At 45.8% G+C, this 19,002-nt stretch overlaps 1 protein-coding gene across 1 annotated transcript in view; it reads right to left on the bottom strand.

The window, feature by feature from the left end:
• Positions 1-2,699: 2,699 nt before the first annotated feature.
• ABCB8 (ATP binding cassette subfamily B member 8) overlaps positions 2,700-19,002 on the bottom strand; it is a 1,358,869-nt gene continuing 1,342,566 nt past the window's right edge. Inside the window, exon 16 of the mRNA XM_069645969.1 lies at positions 2,700-3,399. Within this exon, the coding sequence (XP_069502070.1) occupies positions 3,319-3,399 (81 nt within the window). The 3' untranslated portion in view covers positions 2,700-3,318. The remainder of the gene's footprint in view (positions 3,400-19,002) is intronic.

Here is a 19,002-nt window from a genome sequence, read left to right as displayed (position 1 = left end):
TCACTTGTCAACACTTGGGAGGGTCAATGTCCTCTGCGATCATTTATGACCTCCTTTTGAGTGTCAATTCACGCCATAGGGTATCTTGGTCACCTCCCACCAGAAGCCGGTTGTGTTCCCATCACCCCTGATGGATGTATTTACCACAAAAGTCCACCCTTTACATTTCAACCGATCCATGATCTCCATGAATCGCTGCCGTCAAGCGTTCCATTAGGTCCAAGTTTCAGGCCATACTGATCCATTATCTCTTTCCGGGGGGCAACTTTGTCTTCCATATGTGGCCAGGCACGCCCCGCCTCCCCACAAAAAGTAAGCCATGAACCATTTTGGGCAGTGTAATGTATGCACCCTCCGCTTCCTGTAGCCCAAACAGAACCAGCATCAGTGTTTTAACTCTTGTGATCTAGGAAGGTAATCATTCAAAGAAAATGTCACACACGCGAGTCCGGAGCTGTACACATCGCTACAGCACTCGGCGCGCACGGGGGCCAGCAGCAACAATCAACAGCTGGCACAGACGCGTGCATTGGTTGCTGCCGGTGCATTTGTTTTTGAGCAACCTCTGACAATGGACTGCCTCCTTGCTCCCCATTTGGATGCCATATAAGAGGAGACATCAGTACTTCTTTCAGTTCAGCATTCCTGAACTCCGACTATTCAGCTTGCATCTAGAATTACGGTCCTGATGAAGATGTCTCCACTCACCAACGCCATTGAAACCGGTCGACCCCTTTCAGTCATGAGGGCTCTCATGACCAACTTTTGATCTCTCTCGCATCAACGAAGAGACTTTGCTTTCTAAAGTTTTTGCTTTTGCACACTCATTACCATCGAGTGAGCTGGTTTTATAAGAGCCAACTTTTAGCCCTTCAGCCCTTTGGCTGCCTTTTTACTGCATTACCTGCCAGTGGGTTCTCCAGCTGTACTGTTTGGTACTCCAACCACAGTGACGTACGGGCTGTATTAAATGTGCACACTTTGGATGGAATACAATCAGTTGACCTGCCCCACAGGTTGTACCCATGTTAAAGACCCAGCAGTCGCAGAATCTACTCCACAGTTCTGTTGAACACTGCTACACCATTCTGGAGAACACCATTTTTAGATGTGACAATTGGATCATCTTGTCTGCTTACAGACACTGCCACTAGTCCTCTCCTCTATATCTGTTAGATAGGCGATACACCACGCGCCACCCAGGGACAGGCACCCCTGCCAGGGACAGGGTGGTGTTCTCCAGGGTGAGATACGCTGAGCCGGGTGGCCCCTTGTTTGTATTAGAGTGTGAGCACTCCTTTGACTCGATTTTAGCATTTTTGACATTTTCTTTGAATGATTACCTTCCTAGAAAACCGTTGTTTTTGTGCTACCGCATGCTTCCTTGTTAACGGTTAAAAGGACAATGATGGCTAGTCTGTGCCCTTTAGCTTGTTTAAGCTTTCCCTGTTTGTTTCAAGACTTAACTCTTGTGATCCCATCTAGGTCCCTAATCCAGCTCAAAACTTCATCCCAATAGGACTGGACCATCACACATCACCAACACATATGCCAGTAGTTGGCCCTCGATCCGCACTCATGCCAGCACATTGGACTCACAGACTGATACATTTTTGAATGCCTGACTGGGTCATATTGCCACTATATAATACTGACATATTATTTAGTTTAGAACCTCAGGTTTAAGAAGTGACAGACTGGTTTTGCTAGAATTTCAACAAATCTGTTGATAAACGTACCTTCTATCTTGGTGTACTTCTTGGTCACAGTCATAGGAACATGACAGCTATATAATGAAAGTTCTGGTATGTTGTTTGGTAGCAAGGAAACTGCAAGATTCTTGTGGAAAATTGACAGGAGAAAGTAGTACACTGTGCCAAAATAGGATGGCCTTGCAATAACTATGAACCTGATTCAAAGAATTCAAATGTGTAGCATCTGAACCTTCAGAGAAAGAACACCAAAACTGTATATGAAATCTGCAGTTTGTGTTGTACATAGCACAGCACATAATGGTTTTTGCAGCACTCGGATACACTGTATTAAAGGTGGCTTCAATGCATTTGTAGTCGGACATCAAAAACTAAATATAAAAAAACATACTAAAAAAGAACATTTTAAAATTATAAAAGGTTCAAAAAAATCTACTTGTCACTTACTTGATGTTTGAAAAATCTCAACTTAAAAAGTGCATAGACAGTATGTAAAACATATAACTCTTTAAATAGTAATCAAAAGATGGTTATTAAAACGGTATTCTAAACCACATTTATATGATAAAACAAATAACTTTTCAGTATTTGCTGCATTTTAGGTCGCATTCTGGCAACAATGCAGAGGTCTCAGGTGTGCATGATTTCCTATGTTGCACATTCCCATTATTCTTTTCCGTTTCGATCGCGGTTCCTGGATTTTCTTTGTAGGTGAATGGCCTGCTATGATCAGTTTGTGTTTGTACAGGATTTGTTCCAGTGGAGAGTCAGCTGGTGCTATTCTGGATTTACCATTCCTCTGGAACGGTTTCTGTGGTTTGGACAGAAGGATTGCTTTCAGACTCTGGGTGGTCAAGACATCTCAACGCATCAGTGTATGTTCTTTCAGGTGAGGAATGTGAGAATAAATTGGGAGGAAATAAGCGTGGTAAAGGTGGTTGGCCACTTAAAGGGGTATGCTTCCTTAAGAATGTTTCAATTCAGTAATTTATTTTCCATTTCCTTTATTGTTCTACTTCAAGCTTTTTTTATTCAGTGTTATGTTTTTCAAATGTCATTTAAGTATTTTGTTATGTTGCAATTTCAATATTTCATTTGGCCATTCTTTTTTTGAGCTCATCACCTAAAACCAAGGTTACGAGAGAAAAATATCAAAGACACTAAGGAAAGTATGCGCAGCATGCTTAATCTATATTCGTTACTGTGGGGAAGGCACACACCTACATGAAGGTAAGTACAAAATCATAAGATAAGTGCCAAAATATATTAGTTGTCATTTACGCCACTGTTGTAAAGAGCACAAACATACATTAGGGTACTGATAGGTGCAATCAACAAAAAGACATTCCTGGTCCACTGAACCAAAAACAGGTCCCATCCAAACATAAATTGATACTTGTACAGGAAAGAGGTCCCTACCATCACACAGCATTGGACAATGTCTAATTAAAGTATGTGTTCCAATTCACAAAGGAAGAGTATTAGCAGAGAGTTGCATTACATGGTGTAAAGTTGTTGAGCTTTGGGGCGGAGTGTCATTGCACCTTGGGATTGGACCCTGGGTATTACAGGAAATGCCACCTTGTGGCATATTCTTTGGTGATCTTCATTTCTGCTCCGTCGCCTGCCGGTGAATCAGCTCTGCATACAATCCTTTGTTCTTCAACAGTTCGGAATGGGTGCCATACTAAGGAAGAAGGAAGAGAAAAATAATATCTTTTTTATCCCAATGCACTTAACCAGTGAACCCCAAGCGAAGAACAAGTTATATTTCTTAAGAGTAACATTGATTCTGATGGATACATTTTTCTTTTCTATGAAATGTCCAATCAGCAGGCCTGGACTTCACAACTTTTGAATCAAGCTCCCATAGTGCCAGATGAGGACACTTATACGCATGGCTCTGAAAGGGCATACATCATGAATGCTACCATAAATAACAGTGTCTGGATACATCCTGTCCTAGGAGAACTGGGGTAATTCTGGGGTGACTAAAGGGTGCAGAGCAGATGGATAAGGAATCTGTAGAGGAACCTTATAACCATCAGAACCAACCTGGTATGTAACTTGCTCATCTAATGGATGAAATCTCCTCTGTAGATTCCCTATCTTTGGACTAAGATTTGGAGATAACAAGACATACAGTTCTCACCCAAAGATGTGCTGCACTACAGCCTTACCAAACAAGGTGTGAGGAGTCGGGAATGAAACTCGGACACAAGTTAGCCAGGTTTTTCATTAAAGACTTTTATTGACAACAAAAGGGGTTGGGAAAATGCCTCTCTGACCCTGCTCTAGAGGAACTGCTCTACCTAAACCAAAAACTAAGGATTTGTCGGTGTCAGAATGTCCAAAATGAAAACTGTTCTGTGTCCAAAGTTCTATTCTGACCCTCACACTAAAACTAAACTCTACAGTGAAATGGAAAAGATCTTTAACCATGGAAGGTTTGGCGAAAGGTTCACAAAAATAAGAAAAACTGTCTTTCAACATAAAGGTTCTGCAAGGATATAAGTCCTTGCTCAGGAGGCAGTCCCCCTTGCACCCGATTCTTCTTGGTCCTTTGAAGATTAACTTTCAACAGTTCCTTGTGCCTTTCTTGGCTTACAATATATCTGAAGTTCACATGCAATAATTCCTTGGGCCTATTTTGGCTAACAACAATATTTCTGCAGTTCACATTCTATATTTCTGTATGCATATCTTGGCCCACAACAATCCTGATGCAAGCATCTGGTCTTGGCTTTGTAATTGTATCTCTCGAACATCTGGTTCATACAAGCCTTTCCTAGTCCTGATGCTCCTTCTCAGGACCTCTTTGTCAAAACAAAACAGTTCTTAACTCTTATTAAACAACACAGCTCTGATTGCCTGGTTTACTCCCCTGCCAGGACTTCTTAGGTTCACATGGGATTCCTGCCCTTTTCCATAGTATCACACACATACTTTGTTTGCAAATATATCTTCTGGGTATAAATTCTGATTTTGGGTTTTCCTTCGTTTCCACAATTTGCATTTATCATCTACTAGGGGCTTTATTTGCAATTTGTTTCCTTTTCTAATATCAAATACTTCTCTCTTTCTCTCACATTTGTTGGTGATTAATTCTCTTGCTTTTCGGCATGCCACCCAACACGCCCAGGGTCCCCACGACCTCTAGGAAGGCTCACCAGCATCCGTTGGCATCGTTGTATGTTCATGCAGTCAACTGGAGAAGCAATTTCATCAGCTTATGTCTCGTGACCGCCTGTGCCTGGTTTCTTCGGTTCTCACTGCTTCCACTTCCAGCATCTGCTTCGCTCTGGGCATCGGTAAGGAAAGCACTGCTCTTGATCACCTGCGAACACCCAGGAGTCCCTCTGCAACTCCTGGCATTCTTGAAGAGTGTCTTCCTTTTCCCTGCAGCCTTCCCCTTCTATGCTGGTGAAACTCTTGGCTCCACCACGCCAGTCCTTGCCCTGCGATCTCCTCAGCCTCACAGAGAGATGCTGTTCTTTCCTGCCAACAGCAGACAATGTTCTGCTTCACTCGCCTTTTTAAACTTCCCAGACACAGGTGGATATGAGTAAACCCTAGAATGCTCACTGTGCTTGGGGCTTTTATCATTCTTCATTGCTTGATTCTTCTTCCCAGTATTTTGGTCATTTTGGGACACGCAGTCATGGGTTTTGCAATTGGTTTGAAAGCCATGAATAGACATTTTCAGAATTCTTAAATGGAAAAGGATTCTTGGATAAATGGTAGGTGGAATTGGAAGTAGTGATCACCCTATTCTTCATGGGAGAAAGAGTGGGCGTATAATAATAGGCCATGAGGGTATTTGATATCGGGAGGGTTATTTTCATCAGAAAATGGCAGACCATGTCTTAACCAATGGTGCCATGACATCTCCCCGAAGGTTGTCTCCTCCCATGTGATCCTCCCTCATATAGCTGCCTCTGGGTCAGTATCAGGTAGCAGCTGCAGTCCCCTGGCCGCATGGGAGGAGGTTACCTCTGGGAGATAGGTGATGACTCCACCAGATTCATCAAAAGGCTTCCTCCCTTGTGCCCAAGTCTTAGCATAATGTTTTGCAAAAGAATACAGATTCAACCAAGTGGTTAGAGAAACCTGAAGGCGTCCTCACATCTACTCCCCTTGGGTCCTCTTCTTAGTTGACCAGGGAAAGGCCATCACTTTTGGATCCTGACCCTGGGGGTGGAGAACCTAGGGAGGATCACCTGGGTGGAGGGTCCTTGGGGATTGGGAATGAGATGTTCTCAGGCAAGACGCGGTATTTCCCTTTCAGGAAGAACACTCTATCCCAGAGGCAGTTATGGGGTACTGCTACCCAGGTCCAGCTGACCAAGAAAATAAACAAAGATACTACCAAGCCAGAAGCACCAGAAAGAGGGTGAGGAAAATAAGGGTTAAGGGCGAGACAGGCGAGACATGGTATCCCCTTTTCCCTGTGCAGGCCAACCTAACTCTCCGGCCTTTATGGGTTATTGTACAACAGTTCCCCCTCAGTTTTCCTCATTCAACCTACTACAGTACTGGGATGAGGAAGAGACCAGGTGTAGTGAATACTAGTAACCTATTTCACCACTCTAGTACTGGGACGAAGAAGATGCCTGCAGATTATTGTGACGGTAAGGCATGTCGTTCTAATTGCAGTCAGGCAATTCTAATTGAAGACTCACACCTGCAACAGGTCAACTGGCTGCATGTGTTTAAAAAGGGAGGAAACCAGCAACTAAGAGGCCTGTGTGGAAGCATCCAGCAGGGAGTCGGGTTTAGAAGGAGGCAGCTATAGTGGGCTCTGCAGCACAGCCATGACACAGCAGAAGACCTTAAGGACTTGTGGTGCCGAGGAGCAGGCAGGCCATGGAGATACCGCAAGTTTGGGAGCTGTGAGCAGAAAAGAAGAAAAAAGGAAGCTGCCAGCGTCCGCGAAAGTAGAGTAGAGGTGACAGCGAAAACCAAAGAGCCACAAGTGAGCAGAGCTTGTGAGCAAAGGGAAACAAGCGAGTGAAGCGGAATACAGGATACAGGCAGCGCAGCAGCCCGGAAGGAACACACAAGACCAGTGAGTGAAGAAGGCAAGTCACTTGGACTGGTGCACTCCATGGGGATTATGGGGAATGAGAGGCAAGCGCCGAACAAGTGAAAATGTATGAAATTGATGAAACGAACTAGTGGCCGCGGGTTGGGTGAAACAGAAATGGCAAGTATTGAATACTGCACTGAATTAAACTAAGCCAAGAGGCTGACAAGGAGAGGCCAAATTGGGAACTATAAGAAAGGCATGGTATCAACAGTAAGACACAGGTGGCCACAGTTCAAGGGTGTTTATTGAAAGGTGTGATGAACGCCTATCTAAACCTAAATCTACAGAAGGGAACAAGCTAAGACCATCAAATAATAATAATGCAGTCCTAGTGGGAGTCATGTAAAAATAAAAGGGCCTATACTAAAAAAACCTATTGCCAATCCTTGCCACCAATTTACAAATAATGTGGGTTAATGTTCATGAAAAAGAAAGGTGTTCACAGAATAATATGTCTGGATGCTCGGGCCATTGGCCTCCCTTCCCCACGTTTTCAGCACGGGGCAAGGCAGATCACTCGATCAAAGCACACACACTCTGATTTCTGCAGCACAAGGATACAGTTCCATTTTCCCAGTTCAGGGTCTTCTGTGTCCAAGTCTCTTTACGTCTTGCAAATCTCTTGACGCAGAGGGCCTGCTGTACCAAAAACAACACACAAAAGGTCTTTTCCTTTTCACCTGTATTCAACTTGGGTGTTTACCCTGGATCCCCTCAGCCGGGCTCATATCCTTTTCTCAACAAAATTCAATGCTGGAACCTCTTCTTCCGGGCTAAGATCCCTTTCAAAACAAAGTTTTTCAGGTGACTTATGGTTCACCCCGGATCTCCCTCTGCGGGGCTCAGGTCCCTTTAATTCATTCAATTAGTCTCGCTCAGCCGGGCTCGGACCAATTATGATGTACATTAAACTATCGAAGACTTTCGAATATGCACAGGGTTTAGCTTAACCCGTTGAATGACCACTTTGATCTCAATAATTCTTTCTCTCACACTCAGCATCCGTTGGATGCCTAACAGAGACTTTTGAAAACTCGCCCACGTGGCGCCAGACCACTCTGTGCATGGTATCTTTTCTTGCCCTCCCGAAGTTCAATTGTAACATTCAACTATTTCCTTTGCCTTCCAATTATATTCGCATTGCTCATCCGAAACGCCTCACACACTGTTCTCTTTGGTGAAGCCCCTAGTCTATAAAACAGTGTGGCCTTGAACTTGCTTGGGGAAGGGAACCTAGAGCATCTGTGGAACTATGTTGCCTTGAACTTGGGGAAGGGAACCCCAAGAATGTGTGGAACTGTTCTGAACTTAAGAAAGGTAATCCAGAGACTTCTGTGGAACTTTTTTGAACTTGGGGAAGGGAAGCTGAAAGAAAAGCTTAGAGCTGGAACAAGCGCAGAACTTCTGCTTTATCACCATTACTTTTGTTATTAACACCCCCACACATTGTTTAGCTTTAGTTGTAAGGGCAAGGATAGGTCTTGGACACAGACAGACTGTTAAGTTGAACTTTCAGACTTTCCTTAGTTTTGTTCAGGTAGGGAAATCCCACGTTAGCATAGGGCATGTGTCATCCTGACATTTGAGTTAATAAATCCTTTTATTTTGAATTCTGTATTTGTTGTCTGTGTCTTGCTTCATGATGCCTAAACCGCAAATCTCTTGAATTGGGATCTCCTTCAAAAACGTGGTGACCGTTGCACAATCCCTGGTGAAATGAGCCACAATCCCTTCTGGAGGGGTTGACTGTGCTGGCCAGAGCAGATCCTGATGTAGGCAGCAAACACCTGAAGATGATCTGTTTGGTCAGTCTCCCCCTCTCGACTCGTTGCCATAGGCAGTCAACAGTCCCCCACTCCCCCATTTCAATAGTCATCTGACCTACCTATAGAATCCAGTCTATGCAACCACACGTCTCCCTTTGAAGGCGAGGGCGATGAAAGAAGAACGCAAGTTGTATGGACAGGTTAATGTGGAACCAAGTGATGATTAGGCAAAAATACATTCACACTTAAAGCACCAGCTTGTAGCTCGAAAAAAAGATGTAGGTTGTATCAGCAGATGGGGCCTGCAGCTCGCTCACTCGTCTGTTCAATATGATGGCCACCAAGAAAGCAGTCTTTAAAGTAAGAAATTTAAAGTCACAACTGTGCACCGTCTCAAAAGGTAAGGTCATCAGTTATGCCAAGGCCAAGTTCAAGTCCCACTGTGACTAGATATATGACACTAGGATAGTGATCCTTTTAGGAACTTTTACATGTGTCATTTCCAAGAAAGAACCCTTTCCAGGCTTCTGCAAAAAAGAGTGCAGCAAGATATTCCCTCATAGTGGACAACTACAATCTGTCTGTAGCCCAAGACAATGTGAAATCCAGCACCAAAGTCATTGTACCAATAAAGATAAGAAGGGATCAATTTCTTGCTTATCGAGCCATCTACAGAATCAGCAGTATGAATAACAATTCTGTCTGCACTTCTACCATACACCATGAGGGCCACAACCTCTTCAGTCAAACCACGGCCTTGGAACCATAGGCGCTCATGAGCCAAGTGTGCAGTGGAAGGCTGTCAGGGTCCGAAAAAAAACTATTGCCTGGTTCCCGAGTGAACACCCCTGGAAAGACAGATCTTCCAACTCTCCACTGGCTTACGTCTGTGTATCGGACCCTCCAAAATCAGCATCCCCTCTAATGGCTAGACCTTCTCAGGTTCACTTGCAGTATGGGTATCTATTGGAATGTGTACATGCTCATGAAAGTACACAAAAACAGCAACGTATCACCCACCACACCCTTCAAAGGCATCTCCCTAGAAAAGAAGAACAAATTACTTACCTCTCAGTAATGTTCTTTCGAATGTAGTGTGTCCTCCCGTGTATTCCTCATCTTTGATATAATCCGATATCCTGCTTGCAGGTCGGAAACCTTTGACAGCAGAGGGCACTGTGCGTCGTCATCGCCGATCTTGTGTCCCTCGAAAGCCTCAGTCCTTCGCAAGTATGACGGCTTCAATATAAATGGAACACACCACACCCGTTGCCCAAGTTCTGTTTTTCTGCAAAGCTGCTCGAAACGGTTCACTCGCCTCAGCAATCTAACTACACACTTCGAATTACTTGATGTCTACCCCAAAAACAGGATTCAAAGGATGTACCGATTGTGGCTCCAAGGTGTTGATAACGGATCCACATTGAATATGTCTTTGGTGTTTGGGAACGAGCCACAAAGTGGATGACTGTGGCTCCTGTCACTCTATGACAGTGAAGGCCTTAAAAGAGAAGAAAGGGAAATTCGTCATGCGCAGGCCTTCTCCCAAATCTGCTTCAACTACTCTGTCGAAGGTACGATCTTCCAAGGATAAGAGTGCAAGTAGTTTCTCCTCGCCGGGCCAAGAAACGCAGAAAGCATGCAAAACGTTGCAGGTCATTGTCACTCTTCTTCGTCCTCCTCGAGAAAAAACAGAAAGAGACACCATCAGCCTCGATTGACCTTTTGGGTACACTTTCCTAAAAAACAGCTTCTTACGCAGAGTTGGAAAATTTCCAACAGAAAATGTTGAAGCTATTTGCAAAGGAGGCAACCCCAGCCCTTTCGGAGAAGTGAAAAAAGGCTTTTGACCCCATCACGTTGCATCAGGCAGACATGGGGTCGACAAAAACCTCTGTTCGCACGCCCAAGAGCCCAGACAGAAAGGTATCGAAGGTCCCTCAAGCGCCTCTTGTAGACTCGATACCTCAAGAGAAAAAGATTCTGACTCGATCTAAGACTGTCTATCCCATCGAAGGTGTCGACTTTGATTCCCTCGACGTCAAAGTCAACATTGTCGAAGGCTTCGACGACCTGGATGAGCCAGTCTATGGCGTTTGAGCCACAGGCAAACAGACTTCTTTAGGACTATGAGTTTAATTTATGAGGAAGAGCAAAGTCCAGTATTCTGATCTGGTCTAGATTATGGCGCACCTGGTGTCCCAGAAGAACTAATCTCAGAGGAATCTAGGATGAGGGATCTGGTAGACACACTTAAGAATGCTAGTGGGCTGGACACTTCTCCAGAGGCGAGTTTGGTGCACCGGAAGGATCTGGACATGTAGATACATCATACAGCTCTGTTATGTGCAAGGTCATTGAATATCTTGGCTGGGGTAGGGCTGCAGTGGAATTCGAGCAGGATGATTTAACTGACATCCTTCCATTCCACACTGCAGTCAGAAATAGAGCCATGGAAAATTGGAAAAAAACAGACTACCCCAGAAGTGAATAAAGACCTCACCAAGAAATACAGGCCATTGTCTATGGATCCTGAATTTCTTTCCAGAAATCTGAGCGCAGAGAGCTCAGTGGTACAAGCAGCCCCCTCTACCTCCAAAGGTGCAGCATACCCATGATCCCACCGGACCGGGACGATAAGAGGGTGGGTACCCTGCGGAAAGGAGTTTTCTCTGCAGGAGGCATGGCTCTAAAGGCAGTGAATGCCACTTGTGCCTTTGCCAAATTCACTCATACTTTGTGGGGGGGGGGGATGGTTGCGATGGCGCTCGAAATGTCCCTGAGGGGGGAAGAGAGAGAAGGCTTCCTTAATATCATACAGGATGGAAAGGATACCATGTGCCAATCTCTTCAGTCTGGACAAGACACAGCAGACTGTTAGCTGTTCCATGTCTGCCAGTACTGTGTTAAGAAGGTTTGCTTGGCTGAGAAAGTTGGGTCTTGCAACCAATGTTCAAAAAAGACTTTTCGATATGCCCTTCAAGGGCTCACAACTTTTTGGCTCCAGAGCAGATGAACATTTAGAGAAAATGAAAACCGCTAAAGCAGCTGCTAAATCTTGGAGTGCTGCAGTTCAACAGTTACAGTAGGGTCGATCATCTTCACATAGTTGGAGGGGACTGCCATTTCGTTTCTACTCCTCTGTCAGAAGATCAAGAGGCCAGTTCTCTCAGAGAGGCAAAGGAGACAACACAACCTCGCGGGTCACATGGAGGTGGAGACAGAGTCGCTGCTAAACCTTCTGCCGATCTGCCATCCGCAACTCCAAAACTGCTTTGAGGACTCAACCCACAGGACTGTGGTAAGAGGCAGGTTATCTCAGCATCTGGAAGAGTGCAGTGCCCATGCATCAGAAGTAATACTTCACCAAACAGTTGCACATGGGTACTGCCTCCCTTTTCTAAAAAGGCCTCCAAACTTTCCCCCAAGAGACCAGCCCTTGAAGAACCAGACCCGCTCCTCTTACAGGACGGTTCTAACCCTGTTGGAGAAAGATTCAGTCGAACTGGTACCTGCAGCGGAAAGAAATCAAGGCTGGTACTCACCGTTTTTTCTGATCCCCAAAGGAAAGAGGATTTATTTATTTCTTCCATTTATAAAGCACCTAAGTCTGAGGGCATCAAGGCACTGTTGCAAACACCAGTTAAACGCAGTGAGGAGACATGTAGTTCATACATTTATGGTGACAGAGCACCAACATTTAGGCAAACAGCCAGGTTTTCAGTGCGCTTTGGAAGGCCCAGTACGATTCATCCACTCTTAGTGCAGGTGGGAAAGAGTTCCAGTGGTTATCTGCCACCGTCAGGAAGCTAGCACCACCTCCTCTGGCCGATTTGAATTTAGGTTAGACAAGTTGGTTTGCGTGGGCAGACCTTGCTGGTCTAGTGGAATTAGCTCTTGCGATCTTTTGCGACACATACACGGGTGCTGAGTAGGACAGACATCTATGTGTAATGGAGAGAGTTTTGAAAAGTATCCTTTCTCGAATAGGGAGCCAATGGGCCTCCCTTTTTGCAGTCAAAATGTGATCTTGTTTCGGGGTGTCGAGGGCTGAGTTTAATGCATTGTTTTGGATCACCTGCATCTTTCTGATGTTATGCGTTGACGTGCCGGCAAAGAGTACATCGCAAAAGTCAAGCCTTGAGCCAATGACGGCTCATGCTACGGTAAGGCAGCTGGTTGGTGTGAGGAATTGTCTAGCAGCATTAATGAACTTGGTTGTGTATGCTGCCGATGATGTGATCGAGTTTGTCGCGTGAGTGAAAGGGTGGCATCCAGGTGGACGTCCACGTTTTTCACTGGGTGGAGACTGGGCTCTGTAGGCAGTCGATGTTAAATGAAGTGTAAGGGTCATTGAGTTTAGTCGGCACTGCTGAGGCGCCAACCAGCAGAAGCTCCGTCTTGTCATCGTTTAGGCAGAGACGGTTTGTGGCCATCCATGCCTAAATTGTCAGGTATATCTTGTTGAGGGTGATGAAATCGTAGTTGCCCGAGAGGGGAAGGAGGATTTGGGTGTCATCGGCATAGTTGGTATACGATATGCTGATGGCGACCAGAAAGTCAAAGAAGGGTTTGGTAAATACATTGTATAGGGGGAGGAGAGACACGGGATCCTTGTGGTACAACACATGGGATGGGGGCCGTGGGAGGGGGGCCTGGATGTTTCTGTGAACACTTGCGTGGATCTGCCTTCAATAAATGAAGCAAACCAGGTCATGGCTTCTAGGGAGAAGTTAGTAGTGGCCGTGAGGTGGTAGGTGAGAGGAGGAGGCTAGAGGGAACAAGGTTTGAGGAGAACGAGTCGTTGATGAACCACCTGATAAAGGGGACTAAAGCTTCTGGCTTCTGAGCAGTCCTTGATGATGATGGCTGCGCAGAACTCCCCTTTGCACCTTGACGGTTTTAGGCTCTTGAGGATATTGGACGTTTCCGATACTGTGATCTTCCTAAAGTAGAATACTGGGGTGTTGTGGCTAAGAGTTTGTGGGTGGCGGGGGAAAGATGGCAGACATTTTGATTGAAGCTTGTTTTAGGGCAATTTTCCTATGTAGGGAATTTAGTTTATCCATAATGGCATTTTGGATGTTGGTACACCAAGTCTCATGTTTGGTGATGGGGCAGAGGATGGCATTGGTGATTCTGGTATTGTAGGGTGCAGCTTTAGCTGCAATGATAGCCTGTTCATATAGTCTGGAAGTGTTATTGAACAGTGTTTTTATGGCGTCAGAGGGAGACTTTTTCCAAGTAGCTTCCGCCAGGCATTTCTTGGTACACAGCTCTTGGCGGTCAGGGGTAAACCAGGAGTTGATGTGTCCTGACGGTTTGGCCCTGTGGGGGAGCTAGTGGTGCTAAAGTATCAACTACCATTGTCAATGTACTCCTGTAAATGTCAGCAGTAACACTCGGGCCATTAGACGGAAAGTGTTCAGGTTGAAGTTGTGAGAGCATAGGTGTGGTATTTTCTTTACTCATCTTGAGTGAATTACGGGACCAGGTGGGCAAAAGAGGCGGCGGGGCATGAGTGGGATGCCTAGTAGGTGAAAAGGTAAAGGTCACGATGTGGTGGTCTGACAATGGGCATGGGGATTTAGAGGAGATGGTATCCTGGCTGTTAAGGTCTGCTAGCCAGACCAGAGTGCAACCTTTATTGTGGGTGGGGGTGGTTGCGCAATGTCTGAAGCCAAGGGTGCAGAGTGCGTTTGCCACGGAAGTGGCGTTGTGGTCCGTGGGGTCACTGATGCCAATGTTTAAGTCCCCTAACAGAATAGTTCTGGTAGTGGGCTTGATATTGTCTCCCAGGGCGTGAAGGTGGTCCTCCGCGAAGGATAGGGGTGCACCTTGAGAGCAATGGATTACAGGAATGGTTAAGGAGTCTTGGGGGGCGGAGGATAGTTTGACCAATAGTGCATCACAATTACCTTCTATGACAATATTGGAAGGTCTCATTTGGAGGGAGTCTTTGAAGATATGTGCAATACATCTGCCTCTAGAATCAGTCCTGTTGCTTCGGAGGATGGAGAATCCGTCAGGCATAGCTAGAGACATGGCTGGGTGTAACCAGGTTTCAGTACTCCCTTGCCAGGTCCAACTACTACCCTAAGTACGTTGGTGGTAAGGATCTACTTCAAAATGTTTAACAATGTCCTCTTCTTCACAACATTAGAGTAGGATTCTCTTCAAGGCATACAAGAATCACACTGGTGATATTTATTACACCTTAGTGTTTGCTACATGCAAAATTGGCAATGCTTTCATCCTCCTGAACTTCCTGTATCAGAAGGACAGCCCTCCTGCCAATCTTGTTCCACCTTTGCATTATTAACCAAATGCTGAGTTTAACTCTTCATCTCCTCCCCACTTCTTTGGCTTGGGCAATGTGGGTTTAAGACATTCTGTACATCTGGGCAATCTTCCTCATACACTTTATGTTCAGTTATCTTTTCTTGATTTAGGCAACCCTGGGTGTTTGTCAATTGCCTTAGTGAGTATCCCGCTTGGCTAGGCAATGGTGGTTTGGGTTCCCTTCTTAATATATTGCACCTTTTTGTGGTTGGCTGTTCTTATCACCCACTATATAGCAATCACCTCTTTCAGAGGGAATCTTTGGAGTGTCTGTCTGCCAACTGCTTTTGTTTCCATCAGCTTGGTATATGTAAAAGTTATTAATCTGGGGGGGGGAGTAGGCGCTCGAAAACCCGAACAAGATGGCCACTCCACTGCGGAGCACCAGACCACTGAGCACGGCTGATGCTGGAGGGGGACGTTTCGTGGGGTTCTGAGGCAGCGAGGGCAGCGTGGGTCGTTCCATAAGCTGCAGTGCTTCATCATCTTAAAAATCAGAGAGATTGGCTCCTCCGGCACCGAGATCTAGGCCGCAGCAGCCGGCGCTGTAAACGGGAGTCGGGTGAACTGGCAGAGCGGCGGGAGTGCACCACAGGTGCATGATGGATGAGTTGCGATAGGGGTGGCGTATGGCGGGGAGGGTTACCCCGCTGCAGGCACACTCCCGGCCGCTCCCGCACGGGCCTTACAGCCCGATCTGAGGAAAAGGCAGGCGACCTCTGACAGCACGGCTGTCACTCCCTGTGCAGCAAGCAGCGGGCACTGTGGTGGAGCACAGCAGACCACGAGGAGCGGGTGACTTAAATATAGTAAGCAGGCCCAAACAAGGTGGTTTAAGGCACCCAGCAGGAGTCTGGCGGCCAGCCGAACTGCTTTTCGCATTGGCCAGACCCGGACCTTAACTAAAATCAACAGGCGGCAAGGCAGCAGGGAAATGGAAAAATAAATCTGTCCCGGTGGACCTAGACTTTTTTTGCGCCCTGTAGTGGGCAGTGTAGGAAGGCGTCCCAGGATCCCGTTATGGTTGCTCTATGAAGGATAGAGAAATCAATCTCCAGGCTGAAGGTTAAGTTTGATAAGCTAACAGAGAGGGTGACCCAGCTGGAGGTAAGAACCACCACGCTGGAACAAAGAACCAGCGAATTGGACAATCGGTGTTCCCAGACTCTCCCTATAGTATAGAAAATCAGCCGGCAGTTTGAGGGGGTGGCAAGAAGGAACAGGGCAATGGAAAATAAGAGTTGAAAACCTTGAGAATGCAGTGTGGCCCCCTTAGCTACGGATCATCGGACTCCCAACGGGAGTGGAGGGGTGTAATGCGTGTGTGAAAATGAGCCACAAAACATGGCGCTGGTGCATGGCCATTTTGGACATTCACTTCCAAACCACAATGAAAGTCTATGTTTCTGTGAGCTCAGTTAGAAGGCAGACATGAATTCTGCAGTAGTTGCAAGGTTATATTCTGAAACCGATGAGCTCACTATGAAGGATAGTTGTATTGTTAACTCAAGGACGAGCCAAGAAGGGAGTTGGAGATGTGCAGGTGCAGTGATAAGGGGTGCTGGGAGCGAGTGCGTGGGAGACAAACTGGGTTTTGTAAACTACTGACTGGATTTTTCCACGCTGTTCCTCCCATGCTGGCTGTCTGTCCTTCGGCCGGGGCGGTCAGCAACCTAGAAGGGCTGGGATGTTTTACCCCATAAGAGAAGAGGTATCTTGGTGGTAGATGGAGAATTGGAACCCTGGGTGATGAAGTCTCGCTGAGAGGGAGGACGCTCCGCTCTGGACCCCGTTAGCACGTATAATCTCTCTGCCTACCTGCCTTGGGACTGGGTGGTGGTGTTGTGGCTGAGATTAAGTTTTCCTCTGCAACTACACTAACTGTGATGTAGCTCCTTGCATAATCATTTGTGCTTGTGTGTCAGCGCTACCTAATGTTGTTCTCTTGTATTGCTTGTACAAGTCAAAAAATTAATAAAACTTAAGTTTAAAAAGAAAAAAGTTAGTAATCTGTTTTACATTAGGTCAGTATTCAATAATGAGTCTAGGTTCAGGCAACAAGTAACCCCAGAGCGCTCAGGGTTCACAACTCAACAGCTGCTCCTACCCAGTCTTGTTCACTTCTCCAGTGCGGCCCGTCAACCTCTCTGGTCCCGGCATCCTTGCTCTTCCACGATTTCTTGTGCTGCTTCATGGAGAGTACAAATCTCCTCCACCCACTACTAATACTGCTCTCCTGCTCTTCCACCTTGATCTTGATCTAATGGCACTCTGCAACCCTATGCCTCTGTAATCCTCTTCTTCATCCCAGTACTCTGGGACTTGAAGTTACGATCACAAAAGTCGGGTCTTTTAATAGCTTCTGTCATTGAGTGGGGTCTTGGGGAAAGTTGCCTAACAAGATCCCCCATTCCTCCGGATCCTCATCCCCCCCCAAGCTCCCTGTGATCCTCCTGGGTAACACCGTCCTAGGGTCAGGATCAGACAGTAGCTGCCTTTCCCTGACCACATGAGGAGGGGTTCCAGGTCAGGGTTCCTGGGTGAATTATCACTGATTCATCACAGAGCACAGTGGGCTCAGTCAGCGTCGGCAGGGCCACGGCCAATGTCGCCGGGGTGCCAGTGCCGAGGCCCAAGCTGCCGAGGCTTTGGCAAAGATGTCAAGTTTCCATTCCTCTGGAGTGAGGATTGGATGGGTAAAGTTATTTGGGAAGTTGTATCCGCAGTAGATTGCCTGGAATGGTGTCTCCTCTTCAATGAAGAAGAAGAATGGTGTGTGGAAGAACCACCTGGAGATCGAGATCTCGTGCAAGGTGTTTCGAACGGGTCTGCTTATCACTCGTCTCCTTGTGGAAAAAAGGTAAAAACGTTACCTTGTATTCCCGAAGCGCCTTGGGGTGTATCCACTGACAACGCGCAATCCTGTGCGTGGTGTCCCTCACTGAGGACGTAAGGCAAATTCAGTGGGAATCCAAAACAGACATTTGACGGCCACAGTCGAAGCAGGGTTTGAACCCCATATGTTTTTGTCTGATTTGGCATTTTTGTCAAGAAAAACCCCAGAGCAAAATACTTCGAAGACAGTGTTCCTAAAAACACACAGTGCAAAGAAGAAAAGAACTAAGGTTACATGGTGCGGCGCCTCTATATAAACTGGCCCCAACATCATGTCCAGCTTGGGGCGTGTAGAGGCGTCACAGCCAAGCCGACGTTGAACCGCACTGTGCCCCCTGGAGGCAGAAACGTTTCCGAACAGCAGCTGCGCTGGGAAATGGATATCAAAGATTAGGAATCTCTGGGAGGAACATCCATCATAAAGAACATTACCGGTACAATATTACAGGTACAATGGCTTAGAGCATCAAAATGAGACTCTGAAGTATAAATACTTGGATGGTTACTAAAATTGCATGCTCTTCAAAATGATTTCTGTTCATTCCAGTTTTTACAGCCATCTAGAAAAAGTAAGAATTTAAGCTCTTACACATGCAATAATAGCATCCGCATAAGTTTGACATATTCAAAAATGATGGTGAATATCCACTTCCAAGCACTGAATTTATTTTTATATGAATAAATAAGACATGCAGACTGCATCCATGAGCAAAAGACTATTTAAATTAATAGTGTTACATTCCTGCCAATGTGTTTTCCACCCATAGCGATTCTTCATGCCTACAGTATGATTAATAAACAGTTGTTCTAAAGTCATTATATTGCTATTGTCGCTGGTAGCCCTAAGAAACTCAAGAGTCTAATGGTTCAAGGGTTTTTATTTACAGTATTTTGAAATAGGATTTTCAAACTTCTGAAGACTGCAGGTGAACTTGGCCAAGGGGCAATTCTGGCTGGTCTCTCATTTTTCTTTGAGCTCCCTTCATCCTAACCAGACTTCCCTAACAGCCACGGTTAGTAGGAATTCTATTGCTTGGTAGCCCCTATGGTCTAGGAAGCCTCTGCATTTCGAAGGCCTAAAGACCAAGGCCTTATCAAACTTCTCCAGCATTTAATTTTTCATAGATTCACATGCTGTTTGAATATTTCCCATCGACAGGATGGCAATCCTCTGTAACATGAAAGCAGTTTACGTTTA

The sequence above is a fragment of the Ambystoma mexicanum genome, chromosome 2p, assembly GCF_040938575.1.
Source record: "Ambystoma mexicanum isolate Mex_15411 chromosome 2p, UKY_AmexF1_1, whole genome shotgun sequence".
Classification (NCBI taxonomy): Eukaryota; Metazoa; Chordata; class Amphibia; order Caudata; family Ambystomatidae; genus Ambystoma; species Ambystoma mexicanum.
Note: the sequence above shows the minus strand (reverse complement) of the source record. Positions and strands in the feature narration are given on the sequence as shown.